The sequence below is a fragment of the Aptenodytes patagonicus genome, chromosome 29 (assembly GCF_965638725.1).
Source record: "Aptenodytes patagonicus chromosome 29, bAptPat1.pri.cur, whole genome shotgun sequence".
NCBI classification, from domain to species: Eukaryota; Metazoa; Chordata; class Aves; order Sphenisciformes; family Spheniscidae; genus Aptenodytes; species Aptenodytes patagonicus.
Window position 1 is genome coordinate 2,001,768 of NC_134977.1, and position 23,841 is coordinate 2,025,608.

A 23,841-nucleotide genomic window follows, 5' to 3' on the forward strand; every position below is an offset into this window, starting at 1 on the left:
CCCCGGGCCTCTTCCAGGGGGCTGGAGAACGCTGACCCAGCTGTGGGTGACATGGGGACATGGGGGGGGGGACGGGACATGGAGGGATGCTGGGGGGCATGGGGCTATGGGGGGGACATGTGGGACATGGGGACATAGGGGATGAGGGGAGTTGGGGACACGGGGACATGGACGTGGGGACATGGGACGTGGGACATGGGGGGACATGGGACATGGGGGACATGGGGGGACATTGGGGGGCATGGGGGGACATGGGGGACATGGGGGACATGGGAGCACATGGGGACACACAGGGGGACATGGGGGGACGTGGGGGTGGGGGACATGGGAGCACATGGGGACACACAGGGGGACATGGGGGGGACATGGGGACGTGGGGGGACATGGGAGTCCTGGGGGGACCCAGGCATCCGGCTGAGGGGACGGCGGGGGGCAGGACCTGCGGGGGAACCCCTTCCAGTGCGACTGCCGCCTGCGCTGGCTGGTGACCTGGTTGGGCAGCGCCACCCCCCCCGCCGAATCGGGGCGCTGCCGGGGACCCCCCCACCATCAGGGCACCCCCTGGCCCAGCTCCAGCCCCGGGACTTCCACTGCCTCGTCTCCGGTATGGCCCAGACGCCTGAGGTCCTGGTCCCCGTGTCCCCCCCCCCCCAGTTGCCTGAGTCCCCCCCATCCCGGACGCCTGGATCCCCCCATCCTGGATGCCTGGGTCCCCCCCCCCATCCCAGTTGCCTGAGCCCCCCCCCATCCTGGATGCTTGGGTCCTCTCCCCAGGGTGGGACAAGGGAGGACCCCGGGGTGGGGGGGGGGGGGACGATACCCACCCGGAGGCCTGGGTCCCCTGCCCCGTGTGCATGTGTGGGGGTGTGGGGGTGTCGGGGTGGGGACCCAGGCGTCCGGGGCGGGGGGGCTGACGGGGCGGGGGGATCCCGCAGAGCTGCGACCCTTCCAGTCGCTGCCCTTCTCCTCGCTGGCGGCCGAGCCCTTCGCCCTGGGGGGCACCCAGGGGTGGCCCTGGCCCAGCCCTTCGCCGGTGCCTGCGCCCTCCTGGAGTGGGACCAGTTGGCCGGGCGCTTCCGGGCCCCCACCATCATCAATGGTGAGTCCTGGCACCCCAAAACCCACCATGGTAAGGAGAAACCCTCACAAGATCTGGGCGGGGGGGGTGTCCAAAAATGGTCAGGGAGGGGGTCCAAAAATGGGCTGAGGGACCTCAAAAATGGGCTGGGGAACCTCAAAAACGGCATGAAGGACACCAAAAATGCCTGGTGGACCCCAAAACCCGTGCTAGCACTCCGAAAATGGTCGGGGGGGACCCAAAAAAATGGTCTGAATGACCTCAGAACTGGCCAGGAGGTCCCAAAAATGGCCTGGAGGACACCAAAAATGGTCTGAAGAACCTCAAAAACAGCCTGGAGGTCCTAAAAAATGCCCTTGGGGACTCAAACCCATGCCAGCACCCCAAAAATGGCCTGGAGGACACAAAAATGTTCTGAGGAACCTCAAAAATGGCCTGGAGGTCCTCAAAAATGCCCCTGAGGAGCCCAAACCCCTGCTAACACACCAAATATTGTTGGGGCACCCTGAATATGGCCTGAGGGACCCCAAAAATGTCCTAAGAGGAGGTCAGACATGCCCTGGGGACCCCCAAAACCCATCCCAGTGCCCCAAAAATGAACTAGAGGGACCCCAAAATGCCCTTGTGGACTACAACATCAAGCCTAAGGTCCTCCCCAATGTCCCCACGGGGTCATCACCGTCACCCCAACCCTAACGTCCCCACAGGGTTGTCTTCATCACCCCGTCCCCAACATCCCCCACGTCTCCATACGGTCATTCCCATCACCCCAGTGTCCATAGGGGTGTCATCGTCATCCCCTCCCAATGTCCCCAATTTCCCCATAGGATCCTCACCCCGACCCCAACGTCCCCGATGTCCCCATAGAGTTGTCCCCCATCACCCCAACCCCAATGTCCCCAGTGTCCCCACAGGGTCATCACCATCACCCTAACGTCTCCATTGACCGTGTAAAGTCATCCCAGTCACCCCATGGCCAACGTCCCCAGTGTCCCCGGAGGGTGTCTCCATCACCCTGTCCCCAACATCCCCCCCGTGGTCATCTCCACCACCCCCTTCCTAACAGCACCCATGTCCTTGTCCGCGCAGGCTCGTCGCCGGTGGCCTGCCACCCCCTGCAGCTGGGGGGGGCGTTGGTGGTGGTGGTGGCCCAACTCGGTGGGGGCTCGGCCGTCTGGCGCCGGGCGGGTGGCCCCGGCAGCCGTTTCGTCCGGCTGCAGGCGTTGGGGAGCGGCCGGTTGCGACGTCCCCACGCGGTGGCCAGCGCCCGTCTTGGGGGTCACTGGTACCTTGGGGTGGCCGATAGCTCCAAGGGAGGCACCAGCACCCTCTTCCGTTGGGGGGGACGGGGCTTCTACCCCCACCAAGCCCTACGGCCGTGGCACCGTGACACCCACCTGGAGTTCCTGGAGCTGGGGGGCCGGCCGGCCTTGGTGGTCTGCAGCGGCACGCGGAGGCCCCTGGTCTACCGGTGGAGTGGGGCGGCCTTTGCCCCCCACACTGACATCCCCCACGTGCCCGATGTCTACGCCGCGAAGCACTTCCGCCTGCGGGGCCACGTCTTCCTCTGCCTGACCCGCTTCCTGGGGGATGCCAAGGTGAGGGCGGGGCTGGGTGGGGGCACGTCTAGCGTCGTCACGTGTTTGTGGGGGCCACCAGCATCGTGGGTCCGGGGGGGGGGGGGTGTCCCCGTCACCATCACATGTCCGTTGGGATCATTCACCATCGTGTGTTCATGGGGGGCCACCAGCGTCATGAGTCCATGGGGGGTCATCACATGACTGTTGGGGTCTGTCACCATCGGGTGTCCGTGGCGGTCCAGCCCCATTACATGGCCATGGAGTTCATACGTCCATGGGTGTCCGTCTCCACCACGTAGCCACGGGCGTTCATCTCTGTCCTGTGTCCATGGGGGCCATCTCCATCACTTGTTTACGATGCCCCTATCAACCCTTCCCATGATGCTCTTGGCCTAACGCAGCCCTTCCCATCATGCTTACCACCCAGCCACACCCTTCCCACGATGCCCACCACCCAACCCCACCCTTCCGTGATGGTCAGCACCCAACCCAACCCTCCCTGAGCTGCCCACCCAACCCAACCCAACCCAACCCAACCCAACCACTTCCATGGTTCTCTGTGTCCAGGTGATGCGTTGGGAGGGCTCCATGTCCGGGAGGTGCAGCAGGTGCCGGCGCGGGGCTCGTTGGTCTTCCAACCGTTGGCGCTGGCCGGCCAACGCTATGTGATCCTGGGCAACGACTACGCCCCCAGCCGCGTCTACCGCCTTGGCCCCGGTGGGCACCTGGAGCCCGCCCAGGAGCTGTTGGCCCCACGCCCCGTGCCTTCGCCCCCCTCTCCCTGGGTCACCGCCACTTTCTGGTGGCCTCCAGCTTCAAGGGGGCCACCCAGATCTACCGGCATGTCACCGTGGACTTGGGGGCTTGAGGGATGGCAAGCGTCACATTGTGGTGGCTGAGGGACGTCAAGCGTCGCGTCATCATGGAGTTGGGCACCTGGGGACATGGGGACATGAAGCGTCGTAGCATGGAGGTGAGTGCCTGAAGGACATGGGGACATCGGCCACTATGTCATTGTGGATCTGGGCACCTGAGGGACCTGGGGACATCAACATCCTGGAGCTGGGCCTGAGGGACATGGGACATCGGTCGTCATGTCACTGTGGAGCTGGGGGTCTGAGGGACATCAAACATCACCTCATTGTGGAGCTGGGTGCCAGAGGGATGCTGGGACATGGCCATGATGTCACTGTGGAGCTGGGCACCTGAGGGACATGGGGACATGGGGACATCAAGCATCACCTCACTCTGGACCTGGGTGCCTGAAGGACACAGGGACATTGGTCATCACGTCACTGTGGACCTTTGTGCCTGAGGGATGTGGGGACATGGGGACACCGTGTGACCCTGGACCCCGGTGCCTGGAGGATGTGGGACATCAGCCATCATGTCACTGTGGACCTGGGTGCCTGAGGGACATGGAGACATGTGGACCTTGTGTAAACGTGGACCTGGGCACCTGGAGGGACATGGGGACATCAGTTGCTGCATCACCATGGACCTGGGCACCTGAGGGACGCAGAGATGTCATGTCCACGTGAACCCGTGTCCCTGAAGGGCACGGGGACACGGGATCATCAACCACTGTCACCATAGACCTGGGTGCCTGAGGGACACGGGAACATCAGCCATCACATAATCACGGACCTGGGCACCTGAGGGACATAGGGACATCAACCACCATGTCATTGCGGACCTGGGTGCTTGAAGGACGCGGGGACGCCATGTCAGCATGGATCTGGGTGCCTGGAGGATGTGGGGACATCAACGGCTACATTGTGGTGGATCTGGGAGTCTGAGGGACACGGGGACGTCAACCACCATGCCATCATAGACCTTGGTGCCTGACGGGCGCGGGAATGTCATGTCGTCGTGGGCCTGAGCACCTGAGGGTCATGGGGACATGAGAACATTGATCACACATCACCATGGACCTGGAAGCGCGAAGGACGTGGAGACATCAACCACCCCGTCATCATGGGCCTGGGTGCTGAGGGACATAGGATGTCAACTGTGATGTCATTGTGGACCTGTCACCTGTAGGACATCATGTCACTGTGGGCCTGGGGCCCTGAAGGACATGGGGACATCAACCGTCACTTTGTGGTGGACCTGGGCACCTGGGACGTGGGGACGTCAACCAGTACGTCATTGTGGACCTGGACACCTGAGGACACGGCCATCAGCCATCACATCACCACGGACGTGGCACCTGGGGGGGCACGGGGCATGGAGACATCAACCGTCATGTCACCTCACCATGGACTGGGTGCCTGAAGGATACGGGGACATCAGTCACCAGGTCATCGTGCACCTGGGTGCCAAAGGGAGATGGGGACATGGGCCATCATGTCACCATAGATGACCTGGGGACCTGGTCACCATGTCCCCATGGATGTGAGCACCAGGGGACACGGGGACATCAACCACCACATCGCTGTGGACCTCCGTGCCTGAGAGACGTGTTGTTGGCCACCACGGACCTGGGCACCTGAGGGACATGGGGGCACTGGCCACCATGTCACTGTGGACATGGGGATGTCAGCTGCCATGTCACCTTGTCCCCTGCTGGTGTCACCATCTGCACCACACTGTCCCCAACATCTCACGTCACTCCTGTCCCCTCCAGCGTCCCCATCCACCCAACATTGTCCCCAGCATCACCATTAGCCCCATGCCACCCCTGTCCCCAGTGTCACCGTTGGCCCCACGTCACCTTGCCACCTCCTGGTGCCACCATCAACCCCATGCCACCCTGTCATGTCTGGGTGCCACCATTCACCCAACCTCATCCCCAGTGCCACCACCGGCCCTTGTCCCTCTGTCCCCTCCTTGTCCCCTCTGATGCCACCACAGGGGACGCTCCCCTTGCCTGCAAATAACCAAATTTACTTTTTTAAATGTTTTTTTTATTAATTTCCCCTTTTCTTGGATTTTTTGGGGGGGTTCACCCCGAAAATAAACCTGCTCCTCCCCTCCCTGTCTCCACATGCCACTGGGGCCGTCCGGACACCGGGGTCCCCCCTGGGGTTGGGGACACGTGGGGACACCCTCAGCATGTGCTGGCGGCTCCTGCAGAGAGACGGTGGGTCAGGGGGTGCCCGGACCCCTGGGTCCCCTCCCGGACCCCTGGGTCCCCCCGGGGTGGGGGGGGGGAGGGGACTTACCAGGGCCGACGAGGGGGGACGTCTCCGGAGGGGGACAGCGGCGGCTGCAGGGGGGAGGGGTCAGGGGGCTGTGACACCCTGATGTCCCCATGTCCCCCATGTCCCATGTCCTCCATGACCCCCCATGTGCCCCCATGCCCCCACCTCCCCATGTCCCCCGTGTCCCCATGTGTCCCCAATGTCCCCATGTCCTCCATGTCCCCCATGTCCCCCCATGTCCTCCATGTCCCTCACGTCCCCCCGTGTCCCCATGCCCCTCCATGTCCCCCCAAGTCCCCATGTCCCCCCAAGTCCCCATATCCCCCATGTCCCCCATGTCCCCTCATATCCCACCTGGCTTTGCTCCGGCACTTGCACTTCCCACCTGGCAGGGGACACAAGAGGTGACAAGTGCTGGGGACACACACGTCACCCCCCCAGGGGACATCGAGCCCAGGGGACTCCCTGGGGACCACCCTGGTGACATGGGCACCCCCCCCAAGTGACACAGGGACCCCCTGGTGTCACAGGGACACTCCAGGTGACACGGGGACCCTCCAAGTGACACAGGGACCTCCCCCAATGACACGGGGACCCTCCGGTGACACTCACTGAAGAGGACGATGATGCCGATGACGCAGAGGATGGCAGCCACCACCAGCCCTGCCACGCGCAGGTGGTGCCAGTCTGGGGGACACACACACAGTGGGGACACCCCGTCACCCCCTTGGGGACCTCCCTGTCACACACCCCTTGGGGACACCCCTGCCAGCCCCCTGGGGACAACCTTGGCACCCCTTTGGGGACACCCCGTCAACCCCACCTTGGGGACACCCCTGTCATCCCCCTTGGGGACCTGTCTGTCACACCCCTGGGGGACACCCTTGTCACCTTCTTGGGGACCCACCTGTCACCCCCTTGGGGAAACCCCCTTCACCTCCTTGGGGATCACCCTGTCATCCCCTTGGGGACCACCTTGTCACCCCTTTGGGGACCCACCTGTCACCCCCTTGGGGACACCCCATCACCCCCCTTTGGGGACCTCCCATCACCCCCCCTTAGGGACACCCCTGTCACCCCCTTGGGGACCTCCCATCAACCCCCCCCTTGGGACCCCCCCCGCCACCCCCCTTAGGGACACCCCGCCCCCCCCCCCCCCCCCCCCCCCCGTCCCACTCACCGTACTGGAAGGGACTGGTGGCATCTGGTGGGGAGGGGGAGGAGTCAGAGGGACCCGGACGCCTGGGTCCCCTCGGGGACACCCGGACACCTGGGTCCCCCCGGGGGGGGGGGGGGGGGGGGCCACCAGGATGCCCCCCCCCCCCATCCCAGTACCACCCACTCCCATTCCCAGGATGACCCCCCGCTGCTCCCAGTATGAATCGCTCCCATTCCCAGTGCGGGCTCCTTCCCCACTCCCACTATGACCCCCCCCCCCCCCAACTATGACCCCCCCCCCCCTCCTGGTACGCCCCCCCCCCCTCCCAGTATGACCCCCCCCCCAGCCCAGTCCAACCCCCTCCCATGCCCAGTACGGCCCCTCCCCTCCTCCCAGTTTGTCCCAGTTTGTCCCAGTCACTCACCAGGGGGGAGGGGGTTCCCTCTCGCCGGGGACAAAACTGGGGGGAGCAAAAAACCAGTTGGGGAGGCTCAGCTGTCCCAGTGCCCCCCAGTTCCCCCCAGTTCCCTCCCAGTTTCCCTCGTTCTCCCCAATTCCCCCCCAATTCCCTCCCAGTTCCCCCAGTTCCACCCCAATTACCCCCAGTTCCCTCCCAGTTCCCCCCAGTTCCCCCCTAAATCACCCTCAGTTTCTCACACGTCCCTCCCAGTTTCCCCAGTTCCCCCCAGTTCTCCCCAGTTCCCTCCCAGTTTTCCCCCAATTCCCTCCCAGTTTCCCCAGTTCCCCCCCTAAATCACCCTCAGTTTCTCACAGTTCCCTCCCAGTTTCCCCAGTTCTCCCCAGTTCCCTCCCAGTTTCCCCCCAATTCCCTCCCAGTTTCCCCAGTTCCCCCCAGTTCCCTCCCAGTTCCCTCCCAGTTTCCCCAGTTCCCCCCAGTCACTCCAGTTCCCTCCCAGTTTCCCCAGTTCCCCCCAGTTACTCCAGTTCCCCCCAGTTCCCTTCCAGTTTCCCCAGTTCCCCCCAGTTCCCTCCCAGTTCCCTCCCAGTTTCCCCAGTTCCCCCCAGTCACTCCAGTTCCCTCCCAGTTTCCCCCAGTTCCCCCCTAAATCACCCTCAGTTTCTCACACGTCCCTCCCAGTTTCCCCAGTTCCCCCCAGTTCTCCCCAGTTCCCTCCCAGTTTTCCCCCCAATTCCCTCCCAGTTTCCCCAGTTCCCCCCCTAAATCACCCTCAGTTTCTCACAGTTCCCTCCCAGTTTCCCCCCAATTCCCTCCCAGTTTCCCCAGTTCCCCCCAGTTCCCTCCCAGTTCCCTCCCAGTTTCCCCAGTTCCCCCCAGTCACTCCAGTTCCCTCCAGTTTCCCCAGTTCCCCCCAGTTACTCCCAGTTCCCCCCAGTTCCCTTCCAGTTTCCCCAGTTCCCCCCAGTTCCCCCCAGTTCCCTCCCAGTTTCCCCAGTTCCCCCCAGTTACTCCCAGTTCCCCCCAGTTCCCTCCCAGTTCCCTCCCAGTTTCCCTGGTTCCCCCCAGTTACTCCCAGTTCCCCCCCAATTCCCTCCCAGTTCCCTCCCCGTCCCCCCCCAGTTGCCCCCCCCCCCCCCCCCAGTTCCTCCCAGTATATCCCAGTACCTGCCAGCAGCACCAGGACCCCCAGGCTGCCCCACACCATCTTGTGACCTTTGACCCCTGGGGAGGGGTGGCAGTCCTGGGTTGGGGGGGACCCAGGCACCGGGGGGGGGGGGTGGGGTGGTGTGTGTGTGTGCCCCCCCTCCCCCCCACGCTCCGGGTGGACCCAGGCGTCCGGGTGGGGGAGGGGAGGGTGAGTCACGACGGATTCCTGAGTGGGGCGTTGCTGGGAGGGCCCGAGTTGGGGGGGACATCCCGGAGGCCGGGGTCCCTTTTGGGGGGACACACACACACACACACACACATCCCGGAGGCCTGGGTCCCTTTTTTGGGGGGGGGGCCATCCTGGAGGCCCGGGTCCTCGATGGGTGACATTGGGGGGGGTCCCGGACACCTGGGTCCTCCCTGGGGGACATGGGGGTCCCGGATGCCTGGGTCCTCGATGGGTGACGTTGGGGGGGGGGGGTCCCGGACGCCTGAGTCCTCCCTGGGGGACATGGGGGTCCCGGACGCCTGGGACCTCGATGGGTGACGGTGGGGGGGGTCCCGGACACCTGGGTCCTCCCTGGGGGACATGGGGGTCCCGGACGCCTGGGACCTTGATGGGTGACATTGGGGGGGGTCCCGGACGCCTGGGTCCTCGACGGGTGACGTTGGGGGGGGTCCTGGACACCTGGGTCCTCCCTGGGGGACATGGGGGTCCCGGACGCCTGGGACCTCGATGGGTGACGGTGGGGGGGGTCCCGGACACCTGGGTCCTCGATGGGTGACGTTGGGGGGGTCCCGGACACCTGGGTCCTCCCTGGGGGACATGGGGGTGCCGGACGCCTGGGTCCTCGACAGGTGACGTTGGGGGGGGGTCCCGGACGCCTGGGTCCTCCCTGGGGGACATGGGGGTGCTGGACGCCTGGGTCCTCGACGGGTGACGTTGGGGGGGGGGGTCCCGGACGCCTGGGTCCCCCCTGCTCAGTTCAAGGGCCCTGCCTTTGCAAGGAGGGACCCAGGCGTCCGGGAGAGCACCCGCCCAGGTGACCCCCCCACCCAGGGGACCCCCCCCGCCCAGGGGACCCCCCACCCAGGGGACCCAGGCGTCCGGGGTGCACCTACTCACCTTCTCACACCAGCAACGGGCAAAAGAGGAACGGGGGCGGGGACACGACACCACACCTAGGAGGGGGCGGGGCTACACCTGAGGGAGGGCGGGGTCACCGCGAGGTGGGCGGGGCCACAGGTGCCAGGAGCCACACCCACCCCCCAAACGCCTGGGTCCCTGGGGTGCTCCATGGGGACTGTTGGCCGCCACCCCACCCGGCCACCTGGGTCCCCCCGGGGTGCTCAAAGGGGGCTGTGTCCTCCCAGCCCCCCCCCCAACCCCATCGACCCGTTCACCTGGGTCCCCCCCCCCCCCCCCCGTCCACCTGGGTCCCCCCCCGTCCGCCTGGGTTCCCCCCCGTCCGCCTGGGTCCCCTCTGTCTGCCTGGGTCCCCTCTGTCCGCCTGGGTCCCCCCATCCGCCTGGGTTCCCCCCCGTCCGCCTGGGTCCCCTCTGTCTGCCTGGGTCCCCCCTGTCCACATGGGTCCCCCCGTCCGCCTGGGTCCCCCCCCATCTGCCTGGGTCCCCTCTGTCCGCCTGGGTCCCCCCTGTCCACGTGGGTCCCCCCCCGTCCGCCTGGGTCCCCCCCCATCCACCTGGGTCCCCCCCCCGGCTGCCTGGGTCCCCTCCCGTCCGCCTGGGTCCCCTCTGTCCGCCTGGGTCCCCCCATCCACCTGGGTCCCCCCCCGTCCTCCTGGGTCCCCTCTGTCCGCCTGGGTCCCCCCGTCCACGTGGGTCCCCCCCCCCGTCTGCCTGGGTCCCCCCCGTCCACCTGGGTCCCCCCATCCACCTGGGTCCCCCCCCATCCACATGGGTCCCCCCCCCCCGGCTGCCTGGGTCCCCCCCATCTGTCTGGTTCCCCTCCCCGTCCGCCTGGATCCCCCCCATCCGCCTGGGTCCCCCCATCCACATGGGTCCCCCCATCTGCCTGGGTCCCCCCCCGTCCGCCTGGGTTCCCCCCCTGTCCGCCTGGGTGCCCCCCATCCACATGGGTCCCCCCCATCCGCCCGGGTCCCCCCCCCCGTCCGCTTGGGTCCCCCCCCTGTCCGCCTGGGTCCCCCCCCGTCCGCCTGGGTGCCCCCCTCATCCACATGGGTCCCCCCATCTGCCTGGGTCCCCCCCATCCGCCTGGGCTCCCCCCCTGTCCACCTGGGTCCCCCCCCGTCCGCCTGGGTGCCCCCCCATCCACATGGGTCCCCCCCATCCACCCGGGTCCCCCCCCCCCGTCCGCCTGGGTCCCCCCCTGTCTGCCTGGGTCCCCCCCCAGCCACATGGGTCCCCCTCATCCGCCCGGGTCCCCCCCCCCCGTCCGCCTGGGTCCCCCGGGCGGTTCAATGGAGCCTTGTTCTCCCACGCACAGCCGGCCGCCCGGGTCCCCCGCTGGACCTTGACCCCGCTGCCCCCGGCTGCTGCCCCCACAAGGGTCCCATTGAGGCCTTTCCCGCCGCCCCCGTGGGGTCACGGAGGGGACACCCGGCCGCCCGGGTCCCCTCTCGGGGTGGGGTGGGGCGACGCATTCCTGACCGGCTGACAGGGAGGGGACCCAGGCGGCCGGCTGTTGGCTCTGCCCCCGGCACCCCCACCACATCCCCCCACCAGGACCCAGGCACCCGGCCCCCAGGGCCATGGGGTGTTCCCGGGGTGGGTGCCGGGTGTCACCGGCTGTAGCATGGTGTGGGCGCCGGGTGTCACTGGCTGTAGTGCGGTGCAGTGGTGGTTTATCCGGGTGTTGTCTGCCTGTAATGCAGCGTGGCAGCGTGCCAATAGGTGAGCCAGCTGCTAGCCAGGTGTAGTCTGGCGTGGCGGCACGGCAGTGCGTGAGCCAGGTGTTCTCCGGGTGTAGCACGATGTGGCAGTGCGCAAGCCAGGTGTTGCACAGGTGTAACGCGATGTCGCGGTGTGCCAGTGCGCCAGCCGGCTGTTAACAGGGTGTAGTCTGGCGTGGTGGCACGGTGGTGCCTGAGCCGGGTGTTCTCCCGGTGTAGTGCAGCGTAGGGGTGTGCGAGCCGGGTGTTAACCAGGTGTAGGAAGTAGGCAGCGTGGATGTTGTCTGGGTGTACATATGTCACGCCAGTGTGCAAGCTGGGTGTTGTCCAGGTGTAGCGTGGTATGGTGGCGGGCGTTATCTGGGTGTAGCGCAACATGGCGGTGTGACAGCAAGCTGTGCGTCACTCTGTGAGCGTGTCAGTTGGTGCTGGGTGTCCCAGCGTGCATCGGGAGGGGGTGTGTGTGTGTGTGTGTGTGTGTGTCCCGGCACGTCTCCGCCTGTTGGCGCTGGGCCCACAGTGGCATCAGCGTCAGGCGGTGTCACCCCATGCTGGGACAGCAACGCCGGCAACCATTGCCCCCCGCCCTGTGTCCCCCCTTCACGGGGACAGGCGGGGATGAGGACATGTGTGGCACGCGTGTCACTGCCCACACGCGTGTGTACACACACACGCATGCGCACGTGGTGCTCGGCAAGTCTTTATTGGTGTTTCCATGGTAACGTGTCCCCCGTGGTGGCATGTCCTTCTGTGTGTGGGGAGTGGGTGGGTTAGGGGACCCAGGCGTCCGGGTGTTCCCAACTGGCACACCCTACCCCCCCCCCCCCCCCCAAACCCACAGGGGACCCAGGTGTCCGGCTGTCCCCCTCCACCCCCAGGGGAACCCAGGTGTCCGGGTGTCCCTCCCCACCCCCAAGAGGACCCAGGTGTCCGGGTGCCCCCCAACCCCAGGGGATCCCAGTGTCTGGGTGCCCCCCAAGAGGACCCAGGCATCTGGGTGCCGCCCAACCCCAGGGGACCCAGGCATCCGGGTCAGCCACTCACCACCCGCAGATGTACACCCTCTCCTTGGTGGTCCTGCGTGGTGTGGGGGCCGGCGAGGGGGTGCTGGGGGTCAGCGAAGGGGTGCTGGGGGTCTCCATGGGGATGGGGGGCCCCTCGGTGGCTGTGAACTTGTCCACGCGGAAGATCCAGCGCCCCGGCACCCCCACGTTGCTTTTGCGGCCGATGTGCAGCACCGCCGGCGAGCGCGAGCCCGGGATGTTGTAGTAGTGCACGTCGTCCCCGCTGTTGAACCCGGCCTGGGGATGGGGGGGGACAGGGCGGGTGACGGGGGGGTGGGATGGGGCCTCCCGGGGGGGGGACATGGGGGGACGGGACAGGAGCCATCGCGGTCGAAGGAACTGTGATTCTGCCCCAATCCTCTTGACTGCCCAAATCCCCTTAATTCTGCCCCAAATCCCCTTAATTCTGCCCCCAATCCCCTTAATTCCACCCAAATCCCCTTAATTCTGCCCCCAATCCCCTTAATTCCACCCAAATCCCCTTAACTCTGTCCCAAATCCCCTTAATTCCACCCCAAATCCCCTTAATTCTGTCCCAAATCCCCTTAATTCCGCCCAAATCCCTTAATTCTGCCCCCAATCCCCTTAATTCCACCCAAATCCCCTTAATTCTGCCCCAAATCCCCTTAATTCTGCCCCCAGTCCCCTTAATTCCACCCAAATCCCCTTAATTCTGCCCCAAATCCCCTTAATTCCACCCAAATCCCCTTAACTCTGTCCCAAATCCCCTTAATTCCACCCCAAATCCCCTTAATTCCACCCAAGTCCCCTTAATTCTGCCCCCAATCCCCTTAATTCTGCCCCCAGTCCCCTTAATTCCACCCAAATCCCCTTAATTCCACCCAAATCCCCTTAATTCTGCCCCCAATCCCCTTAATTCTGCCCCCAATCCCCTTAATTCCACCCAAATCCCCTTAATTCCACCCAAATCCCCTTAACTCTGCCCCAAATCCCCCTAGTTCCGCCCCAATCCCCTTATCTCTGCCCCAAAATCCCCTTAACTCCGCCCCAGTCCCCTGAACTCCTCCCACCCAGGCGGGTGGCCCTGGTCCCGTGGAGGGGGGGACCCCGGTGTCCCCCGCATCCCCGGCACCCACCTGGGCCGGGATGCCCCCCATGCCGGTGAGGGCATCCCCCTGGTTGGCGATGCCGTTGTCCATTGGATGTCACCGTAGTTGAGCATGACGAAGGAGGTGGCCCCATCGGTGGCCAGCACGGCCTGGAAGGTGTTCACCTGCGGGGAGGGGGGTGGTGGTGGTGGTGGGAGGTGGAGCGTCACCGTGTCACCGTGTCACCATGTCACCGTGACCCCCATTGCTGTGGCCCCCGGCTCCGTGTCTCCATCCCTGTGGCCCTTGTCCCCCTATGTCCCCATGTCCCCGTGTCCCCCACAACGTGGCCACCTTCTGGGCCCAGCCCCACGTCTCCATGTCCTCCCCGTGTCCCTGTTCGCCATCCCCATGTCCCCCCATGTCCCCACGCCCCATCTCCATCCCTGTATCCCTGTGACCCCCTCCCATGTCCCTGCATCTCCCTTTGTCCCCGTGTCCTTGTGGCCCCTCCCCATGTCCCCACGTCCCTATGCCCCATCCCCATGTGCCCACGTCCCTCCACGTCCCCATATCCATGTCCCCACATGGGTGGGTGACACCATGATTGGGGGCCACCACGGTTGGGGGTTGCGGTGGTTGACCACCCCCCCCCTTGTCCCCCACGTCCCACCTTGTTGGAGGCGGCCCCGAAGAAGGAGACACGATGCCAGGTGGCCACGAAGGCCCAGGTGGGCTGAGGGGCTGGGTCGGGGGGGGTCACGGCGGGGGCCAGCTCACGGGCCAGGCGGGCCAGCAGCTCCGGCTTCCGGCTCTGCCGGTAGAAGACGTCTCCTCCCAGTCTGGTGTCCACGTCGGCCCAGTACGGGGCCACGAAGGGGCGGTGGCCGGGCAGCGGGAAGGGTTGGGGGGTGAACTCGGGGACCCCCGTCCCAAATGACACCACCCCGTTGTTGTTCACCTGCAGGAGGCAACCATCACCCCATGGTGACCCACTCACGGTGCGTGGCCATCACCTGTGGTGGCCCTCAACCATGGTGGCACCAGCCATGGTGGCTCCCCGGTGATGTGTCTTCAACCATGGTGATCCCAGTCATGGTGTCTCCAATCATGGTAACCCCAACCATGTTAACCCCCAACCATGGTGGCTCCCAACCAAGATGTCTCCAATCCATGGTGGCCCCAACCATCTTGACCCCCAACCATGCTGGCACCAACCATGGTGTCACCCAACCATGGAGCCCCAACCATGGCGTGTCTAACCTTGGTGGCCCCCAACCATGGTGGCACCAACTATGGTGGCCTGCAGCCATGGTGGCCCCCAACCCATGGTGACCCCCAACCCATGGTGGCCCCCAACCATAGTGGCTCCAACCCATGGTGGCCCAAACACATGGTGTCCCCAACCCATGACATCCCCAACCCATGGTGTCACCCAACCATGGTGTCTACTCCCATGGTGTCTCCAACCCACGGTGTCCCAACCACAGTGTCACCCAATTCATGGTGTCCCCAACCACGGTGGCCACAACCCATAGCACCCCGAGCACCCTAACCCACAGCACCCCCCTGCCCCTCCATGCCATGGGGCCCGGGACCCACGTAGAGGGAGCGGTGGGGTAGTCCGTAGAAGGAGAAGGTCTCCCAGAGGAGGATCTCGGGGCTCATCCCGTCATCTTCATGGGGGGTGGCCTCGTCCCCAACCCCTGGCCCGAAGGGGTAGAGCAGCCCACCTGGGGGAGCACCCATCAGGGACCCACGGCGAGGAGTGGGAACCGCCACACCGTGGGTCTGGGACCCCCATGGTGGCCCAGGAGCCCCCATGACACTGTAGGACCTTCCAGTATGGATCTGGGACCTTCCAGTATGGGCATGGGACCTCCCAAAAGGGCTATGGGAACCCCCCCGTTATGGGCCTGGGACCCCCAGTGTCACCCTGGGACCTCCCAGTATGGGTCAGGGACCTCCTGGTGTGGGACTGGGACCTCCCAGTGTCACCTCAGAACCTCCCAATATGGGTCTGGGACCTCCCAGTATGGGCCTGAGACCCCCAGTGTCACCCCAGGACCTCCCAGTTATGGGCCTGGGACATCCCAGTGTGGGTCTGGGACCCCAGTGTCACCCCAGAACCCCCCAATATGGGCCTAGAAACCCCCAAAATGGGTCTGGGCCCCCAAACTATGGGTCTGGCCCCCCCCCTCCTCCTCCTCCAGTCCCCCCCCAAGCACTCTCTGCCCCCCAGCTTACCCCCTGATGGTCCTTCCTGGGCAGAGGGCCGCTCTCTGGGTGCAGAGGGGACAGGGTACACCCATGGGTGCCCCCCATGTCCCCATGGTGTCCCCACTCACATGAGAGTCCCCCCCTCACCTGGGGGTCCCATGATTGCCCCCTGTGTCCCCCCAGTGTCCCCAAGTAATCCGGGGGTCCCATGGGTGCCTCCCCCCCTCCATGGCCCCAGGGGGTCCCACTTACCCAGGCACCCATGGGTGCCCCCCCCCGTCCCCACAGTGTCCCTGAGCCACCTAGGGGTCCCATGGGTGTTCCCCATGTCCCCACGGTGTCCCCACTTACCCAGGGGTCCCACGGGTGTCCCCCACGTCCCCAGGGGTCCCCACTCATCCATGTGGCCGAGGAGGAGGAAGAGGAGAACGGGGGGAGCCTTCATCTGCCCAGGCCTAGGGGAGCAGGGGGGTGAGGGGTGCTCGTCCCTCCTTCATCTGTCCATCTGTCCGTCCATCCATCCTTCATCCACCCATCTGTCCATCATCCATCCATCCATCCGTCTGTCCATCCTTCAATCCCTCTGTCCTTCATCCATCCATCTGTCCGTCCTTCACCCATCCATTCACCTAGCTGTCCGTCCGTCCATCCCTCCCCCCGTCTGTCCGTCCGTCCGTCCATCTTCCCACTCCCTCTGTCCATCCATCCGTCCATCCACCCTTCATCCTTCCACCCCTCCCTGTCCCCATACACACGTGTCCCCTGCGTGTCCCTGGCCCCTGCAGACGTCCTACGGGTGTCCCTGGCCCCGTGGGTGGCCCTGGCCCCATGCCCACATCCCGTGGGTGGCCCTGGCCCCGTGGGTGTCCTTGGCCCCATGTACGTGTCCCTGTCCCCTGCACATGTCCCATGGGCGTCCCTGTCCCCATGTACGTGTCCCTGTCCCCTGCACATGTCCCATGGGCGTCCCTGTCCCCATGTACGTGTCCCTGTCCTGTGCACATGTCCCATGGGTATCCCTGTCCCCATGTACGTGTCCCTGTCCCCTGCACATGTCCCATGGGTGTCCTTGCCCCCATGTACATGTCCCTGTCCCCTGCACATGTCCCATGGGTGTCCCTGTCCCCATGTACGTGTCCCTGTCCTGTGCACATGTCCCATGGGTGTCCCTGTCCCCATGTACGTGTCCCTGTCCCCTGCACATGTCCCATGAGTGTCCCCGTCCCCATGTACGTGTCCCTGTCCCCTGCACATGTCCCATGGGTGTCCCCATCCCCATGGGTGCCCCTGTCCCCATGCCCATGTTGGCTGCCTGTCCCTTTCCCCAGGGGTGTCCTTGTCCCCATGCACGTGTCCCTGTCCCATGCACATGTCCCATGGGCAGCCCTGTCCCCATGTACGTGTCCCTGTCCCCTGCACATGTCCCATGGGCGTCCCTGTCCCCATGTACGTGTCCCTGTCCCCTGCACATGTCCCATGGGTGTCCCTGTCCCCATGTACGTGTCCCTGTCCCCTGCACATGTCCCATGGGTGTCCCCGTCCCCATGGGTGCCCCTGTCCCCATGCCCATGTTGGCTGCCTGTCCCTTTCCCCAGGGGTGTCCTTGTCCCCATGTACGTGTCCCCTGTGTGTCCCTGTCCCCATGCCCATCCCTGTCCCCATGCCCACACGTCCCTTGCCTGTCCCTCTCCATGTCCCTCTTTCCCCGCGCATGTGGGTCCCCGTGATGTATGTCCCCATGCGTGTCACATATGTTTCCCTGTCCCCATGCAAGCATGTCCCCGTCTGTCCCTCTGCCTGTCCCTCTCTGGGTGTCCCCATGCACGTGTCCCTATCCATGTCCCTATTTCATCACGCAGACCCGTCCCCATGCGCACCCCTCTGTGTGTCCCCCGCGTGTCCCTCTCCCCATGCACACGTCCTGTGGGTGTCCCTCTCTGTGTCCCCCCCTGCAAGCCCGTCCCTGTGTCCTCACGTGTACCAGTCCCTCTGCATGTCCCCTGCGTGTCCCTGTCCGCATGCTCCCACGCCCCACCATGTCCCCCATGGCCCCATGTGTCCAGACGTCCCCCATGTCCCAATGTCCCCCCTGTTCCGCATGTCCCCCATGTGTCCCGACGTCCCCCATGTCCCAATGTCCCCCCTGTTCCACATGTCCCCTGTGTGTCCAGATGTCCCCCCAGTCCTCCAATGTCCCCCCTGTTCCACATGTCCCCCGTGTGTCCAGACATCCCCCATGTCCCAATGTCCCCCCTGTTCCACATGTCCCCCACGTGTCCAGATGTCCCCCCAGTCCTCCAATGTCCCCCCTGTTCCACATGTCCCCCGTGTGTCCAGACATCCCCCATGTCCCAATGTCCCCCCTGTTCCACATGTCCCCCATGTGTCCAGATGTCCCCCCAGTCCTCCAATGTCCCCCCTGTTCCACATGTCCCCCATGTGTCCAGATGTCCCCCCAGTCCTCCAATGTACCCCCTGTTCCACATGTCCCCCATGTGTCCAGACGTCCCCCATGTCCCAATGTCCCCCCTGTTCCGCATGTCCCCCATGTGTCCCGACGTCCCCCATGTCCCAATGTCCCCCCTGTTCCACATGTCCCCCACGTGTCCAGATGTCCCCCGAGTCCTCCAATGTCCCCCCTGTTCCGCATGTCCCCCATGTGTCCAGATGTCCCCCCAGTCCTCCAATGTCCCCCCTGTTCCGCATGTCCCCCGTGTGTCCAGACGTCCCCCATGTCCCAATGTCCCCCCTGTTCCGCATGTCCCCCGTGTGTCCAGACGTCCCCCATGTCCCAATGTCCCCCCTGTTCCACATGTCCCCCACGTGTCCAGATGTCCCCCCAGTCCTCCAATGTCCCCCCTGTTCCGCATGTCCCCCATGTGTCCAGATGTCCCCCCAGTCCTCCAATGTTCCCCCTGTTCCGCATGTCCCCCATGTGTCCAGACGTCCCCCATGTCCCAATGTCCCCCCTGTTCCGCATGTCCCCCATGTGTCCCGACGTCCCCCATGTCCCAATGTCCCCTGTTTCACACGTCCCCCATGTGTCCAATGTCCCCCATGTCCCAATGTCCCCCGTTCCGCACGTCCCCCATGTGTCCAATGTCCCTCCATGCCCCCCCATGTCCCTATGTCCCCTCCCATGTCCCCCCATGTCCCTCAATGTCCCCCATGTCCCCACACTCACCGGGGTCCCATGGTGACAGTCAGTGCCGGCAGCGTGGCCGGAGTCATTTTATCCCCAGGGAGGGGACAGGGCTGGGGACAGGCCGGGGGAGGCCCCCCCAGGTGGCACCTCCCAGGGCCCCGGGCGCTTCCGCCTCTGCCCACGCCGGCCCTGGGGGGGACTGGGATGGCCCGTGGGATCTTGCGGGGGGACACTGGGGGGGGACTGGGACATGCTGGGGGGGGACGTCGAGTGGGACTGGGATGCCCTGGGACAAACTGGGAGGGATTGGGAACGCTGCGGGGGGGATACTGGGGGAGGGAGCGGGAGGGACTGGGGGAGACTGGAGGGGGCTGGGGAGACACCGGGGTGAACGGGGGGGGGGACACACATTTGGGAAGAGTGGGACGTGCTGGGGAGAAATGGGGACACGGGGGGGGGGGGGGGGGACACTGGGGGAGCTGGGATGCACTGGGGGACACACTGGGGCAGACCGGAGGGGACTGGGGAGACACTGGGACGCGCTGGGCGGGGGGCTGGGATGCACTGGGAGGGACTGGGGACACTGGGGAGGAGCCCCCCTCCAGGGGACCCAGGCATCCTGGAGCCTCCTCCGCTCCCCTCCCCCCCCCCCCCCCCCCCCCCACCCGTGGGACCCAGGCGTCTGGGTGCCACCGCCCCGGGGAACACAGATGTCTGGGTGCCACCCCCCCCACACCACCCCACCCCACCCCAGGGGACCCAGGCGTCCGGGTGCCACCGCCCCGGGGACCCAGACGTCCGGGTGCCACCACCACCCCCCCCCCCCCCCCCCGCCGGGGACCCAGGCGTCCGGGCCCACGGGCAGGGCCGTGACGGGAAATATTGACTGAAACGGGTCAGGGGGGGACAGGAGCCGCCTGGGGCGGGGCAGGGCCTGGCAGGGGACCCAGGCGTCCGGGAAACACACCCCACCCCCCCCCACCCCCCTCCAGGGGACCCAGGCGTCCGGGACACCCCCCAGGAGCCCCGACTTCCCCGTAAACACCTTTCCACGCTTATTTTTCCCCAACTGCGGTGACTTTATTGCAAACCAAACCCAGCGGTGGCTTCTCCCGGGTTTTTTTTTTGGGGGGGGGGTGGGGTGGGTGGAGGAATATCCCTTTTTCGTATACGCTTCGTTTTTGCCACGATGACCTCAGCGATGAGGCGCGGGTCGTCGCAGTTGCAGGCATCTAAGTGCTATTTTTCTGCATCACTGGGTAAAGAAAAGAGAAAATAGAGGGTAACACACACACCCCCCCCGCTTTTGGAGGTGGTTTCCCTCTTTTGGGGCTCTTTCCCCCTCTTTTGGGGGTCTTTCCCCCTCTTTTGGGGCTCTTTCCCCCTCTTTTGGGGCTCTTTCCCCCTCTTTTGGGGCTCTTTCCCCCTCTTTCTCCGCACGTGATGATGGGGTCCAACAATGAACCCCTTGGTTCCTTGCGGGTGATTTTGGGCCTGATCTGAGGGGAAAAAGGACTGTTTTGGTTAATATGAGGGATGGCACCTGTGGGGGCTTCTCTTGCATGAGATTGGGGGGAAAAGAGGTGATTTTGGTTAAGCTTAAGAAACGGGACAATAGATGAAGAGCTCTTGGCGACAGTGGGATGAAGACGGCAGCCGTGGGGCTTCCCTGCCATGAAATTGGTGGGAAAAAAGGCAACTTTGGTTAACCTGAAGGGATGGGCTGAGGGATGAAGATCTCGTGATGATGTTTGGGATGAAGATGGCACCTGCGGGGGCTTCCCTCGCACTAAAACGGTAGGGGGGAAAAAAGGCAATTTTGGGAAACATGAAGGAATGGACAGGTAGACGAAGATCTCTTGATGGTGGTGGGATGAAGGACACCACACGCGGTGGCTTTGCTTGTATTAATTTGGTGGAAAAAAGGTAATTTTGATTAATCTGACGGATGGGTTGATGGATGAAGATCTCTTGATGGTGGTGGGATGAAGGGCACCACACGCGGTGGCTTTGCTTGTATTAATTTGGTGGAAAAAAGGTAATTTTGATTAATCTGACGGATGGGTTGATGGATGATCTCTTGATGATGGTGGGATGAAGGACAACATTCTCCTTGGATTAAATTGGTGGGGGAAAAAAAATGCAATTTTGGTTTATATGAAGGGGTGGGACCAAGTGATGGACATTTCTTCACGGTGGTGGCACCAAGGCCCAAAGGGACACAACCAAGGCCGAGCTAGGACACGAAAGATGACAAATATCACCCAAACCAAGACCCATGTTGTCACCTCCCGGGGACACTCACGTGGGTGAAGTCGGGTGCTCTCCAGGCCTTCGCCATCGCCACCACATCCCCCACCAATTTCCCGTCGGGCCCTCGGAGGTCGTTGGCCGCGTTCCCGTCGTAGTTACCGCAGATCCCGCAGAGATGCTTGCTCAGGTCCCGGGCCACCGTCACCGTCACCTCCCCGGTGGTGCTGAGGCCGGCGACGAATTCGGGTTTTTGGGTGATCCAGATGGTGCCGTGGGTCTCAGTGATGCTCAACGTGCTGGAGACCTCCACAGGGAGGGTGGCTGGGACCCCATTGACCTGGAGAAGACACCAATAGGGAGAGCATGGCTCCGTGCGATGCAACCTTGAAATAAATTCAAATTGGGGTGAAAAAGCCAGGAAATAGGCCATTTCTCCACCACCAACCTTCTCCATAGTGGTGGAACCCAAAATGGGGTGAAATCCCTCCATTTTAGGTATGGAGAGATGGCGTGAAGCGCCCAGGGGGGATACGTGGGATGGAGATGCGAGTGAGGGTTGATCTCGTGGGGTTCGCTCCTGCTTGGGGACTGGGGTGGGAGGTGGGATGAGGACCTGGACAACTTGGGTTCCCTCCACGGGGCTGGGAGAGGGGTCTGGCGTGAAGGAGGGCACCCGTGGGTGCTTCCTTTACATTAAATTACCGAAAAAAAGGCAATTTTGGTCAATATAAAGGGCTGAGCGTGGACATCTCTCGATGATGGTGGGATGGTGGGATGGAGGGCAACACCCATGGGTGCCTCACTTGTATGAAACTGCTGGAAAAAAGGCTGTTTTGGTCAAAATGAAGGGATGGGCCAACGTGTGGGCATCTCATGATGATGGTGGGATGAAGGACAGCCCATGTAGGTGCTTCCCTTGCATGACACTGATGGACCTTGCAATATATTGGTGGAAAACCATGGATTTTGGTTACAATGAAGGGCAGGGGGACTTTTTGGGTGGCAGTGGGGTGGGGACGACCTACCCAGACCTTCTTGTCCCTCTTGACGGTGACAAAGGCCGGGGGGCTGAAGAGGTGAAGGGCCAGCACGGCCGGCCGGTCCTGGTTCTCCCCAACATCAGCCAAGAGCCGGAACCAGCCGGGACGGCGAGGGTCACACAGGGCGGTCATCACATAGATGCTGGTGGCCGTGGTGGTGCCGGTGGCACTGTCGAAGGAGACAAAGCGGGTGGCGGGGGCCAGGGTGCAGTGTCCCGGTTGCTCCACGCAGGCCCGGACACCATCCTTGAGGCCACACGCTTGGCCGAAGGGGCAGCTGGCCGGTAGGCACTGCATTCCACCCGCCGCCCGGCACGTGCAGCTCTCGCTGCAGTCGGCGGAGAGGACGGTCTCGGCGATCTGCAGGGTGGGACAGCCAAAAAAACCCGCCGCGTTCAACAGGTTTTCCCTTGCAAAGATTGCAGAAATGGGGAAAAAACACCGCACGCGACGGGTTTTCCCCTTGCAAAAGCTGCAGAAGGCAAAGAGACGCTGTGTGCAACCCCTGTCCTCCTTGCAGAGACTGCAAACGTGCAAAGAAATGCTGCGTGCAACCGATTTTCCCCTTGCAAGGACTGCAAAAGAAGAACACGGCTGCAGGCAAGTGGTTTCCCCTCGCAAAGGTTGCGAGAAGGAAAAAAGGCTGCGTGCAACTGGTGTCTTGCAGAGCTGCAAGAGACAGGCAGCGCTGCAACGCTCCCCTCGCGAGGGTGCAAGCACCCGTGAGGTGCGCGAGGGCGCAACGCTCCCCTCGCGAGGGTGCAAGCCTCCCCGGCCGCACCCACCTCAAAGTAGTGGCCGCGGTACAGGCACCCGCAGGAGTCCGTGGGGACGCACTCGTCCCCGTTGAAGAGGAAGCCCTCGTCGCACTGGCAGCCCTCGAAGCACTTGTTGGTGCACTGGATGCTGGCCGAGAGGCTGGCGCAGGTGTGGTCGCAGGTGCGGGTGCAGAGCTCATAGTGGCTGTTGGGAGGGCAGGAGAGGGCTGGCGGGTGAAAAAAACAAAGAAAAGCAGCGACTTCACTATTTGCTCTTTATTTTCTCCTTTTCCAAGGGGGGGGGGGGGGGGGAAAGCACTTTGCAGAAGTGTAAGAGCAAATATTGCACAAAGGCGGGTGCTGCACGCAAATCACTTCCCCCAGCAAAAAATCCCCCCCTGAACTCGCGCAGCTGGCTTTCCCCTTGCAAAAGAAATGCAAAGCAAAACCAAATTTTGCATGCAACCGCCTTCCCCCTTGCCAAGATTTGCAGATCTAAAGCACCGCTGCTTGCAACTCTTTCCCCCTTGCTGAAATTTCCCATCGCTGCACGCAACTCCTTTCCCCTTGCAAAATAAAGCCACCGCTGCGTGCAACCGCTTGCCTTCTTGCACCCTTTGCAAAACTAAAGAGCAGCTGCATCCAACCGCTTCCCCCCCCCCGCACGCAACCAGAAATGCAAACCCGCTGCATGCAACCGCTGCGCTCTTGCAGAAATGCAAGCCCATGGCGTGCAATAGCTTTCCCCTTGCAGAAATGCAAGCCCGCTGCATGCAACCGCTTTCGCCCTTGCAACCTTTGCAAAACCAGAGCAGCTGCATGCAACCGCTGCGCCCTTGCAGAAGTGCAAACCCACTGCATGCAGCTCCTTCCTCCTTGCAGAAATGCAATCCTGCTGCATGCAACCGC

The 23,841-nt window shown here is 63.9% G+C and overlaps 4 protein-coding genes across 8 annotated transcripts in view; 1 reads left to right on the top strand and 3 right to left on the bottom strand.

Annotated features, from left to right (window-relative positions):
* Positions 1–4,655, top strand: part of LOC143171658 (leucine-rich repeat LGI family member 4-like) — a 6,969-nt gene extending 2,314 nt beyond the window's left edge. Inside the window, 8 exon segments of the mRNA XM_076360700.1 lie at positions 437–560; positions 563–604; positions 936–989; positions 992–1,099; positions 2,168–2,676; positions 3,226–3,247; positions 3,250–3,405; positions 3,408–4,655. Of these exon segments, the coding sequence (XP_076216815.1) occupies positions 437–560; positions 563–604; positions 936–989; positions 992–1,099; positions 2,168–2,676; positions 3,226–3,247; positions 3,250–3,405; positions 3,408–3,526 (1,134 nt within the window). The 3' untranslated portion in view covers positions 3,527–4,655.
* An 890-nt stretch (positions 4,656–5,545) lies between these two features.
* Positions 5,546–9,714, bottom strand: LOC143171675 (FXYD domain-containing ion transport regulator 3-like). The gene is made up of 8 exons (XM_076360711.1): positions 9,657–9,714; positions 8,549–8,605; positions 7,388–7,423; positions 6,985–7,008; positions 6,417–6,491; positions 6,159–6,189; positions 5,826–5,869; positions 5,546–5,730 (listed from the first exon to the last, which is right to left on the bottom strand). The coding sequence occupies exons 2-8, from the start codon at positions 8,586–8,588 to the stop codon at positions 5,711–5,713; spliced, it is 270 nt and encodes an 89-aa protein (XP_076216826.1). The 5' UTR covers positions 8,589–8,605; positions 9,657–9,714; the 3' UTR covers positions 5,546–5,710.
* A 2,729-nt stretch (positions 9,715–12,443) lies between these two features.
* On the bottom strand, positions 12,444–18,967 carry LOC143171659 (sushi, nidogen and EGF-like domain-containing protein 1). The gene is given in 7 exon segments (XM_076360701.1): positions 12,444–12,704; positions 13,565–13,614; positions 13,617–13,701; positions 14,190–14,477; positions 15,119–15,249; positions 16,088–16,191; positions 18,921–18,967. Coding segments are annotated over 7 exon segments (966 nt in total).
* A 969-nt stretch (positions 18,968–19,936) lies between these two features.
* The window catches only part of FCGBP (Fc gamma binding protein), a 31,255-nt gene continuing 27,350 nt past the window's right edge, over positions 19,937–23,841 (bottom strand). For 2 of the 5 annotated variants that reach the window (XM_076360713.1, XM_076360714.1), the window contains exons 18-21: positions 22,960–23,159; positions 22,160–22,534; positions 21,187–21,471; positions 19,937–20,136 (exon numbers count right to left, since the gene is read on the bottom strand). In XM_076360713.1, coding sequence (XP_076216828.1) covers positions 20,134–20,136; positions 21,187–21,471; positions 22,160–22,534; positions 22,960–23,159 — 863 coding nt within the window. In that variant the 3' untranslated portion in view covers positions 19,937–20,133. Of the gene's footprint in view, positions 20,137–21,186; positions 21,472–22,159; positions 22,535–22,959; positions 23,160–23,841 lie in introns of those variants that run through there. The other 3 variants (XM_076360715.1, XM_076360717.1, XM_076360716.1) reach the window with 3 other exon arrangements.

Excerpts from the sequence above, each read along its gene's own strand:
- LOC143171675 (XM_076360711.1), bottom strand. The coding sequence starts at position 8,588 with ATGGTGTGGGGCAGCCTGGGGGTCCTGGTGCTGCTGGCAG. Across the intron at positions 7,424-8,548 it reads GGTCCTGGTGCTGCTGGCAG|TTTTGTCCCCGGCGAGAGGG; the intron begins GTACTGGGATAT and ends TGCTCCCCCCAG. Across the intron at positions 5,731-5,825 it reads GTCCCCCCTCGTCGGCCCTG|GAGCCGCCAGCACATGCTGA; the intron begins GTAAGTCCCCTC and ends GTCTCTCTGCAG.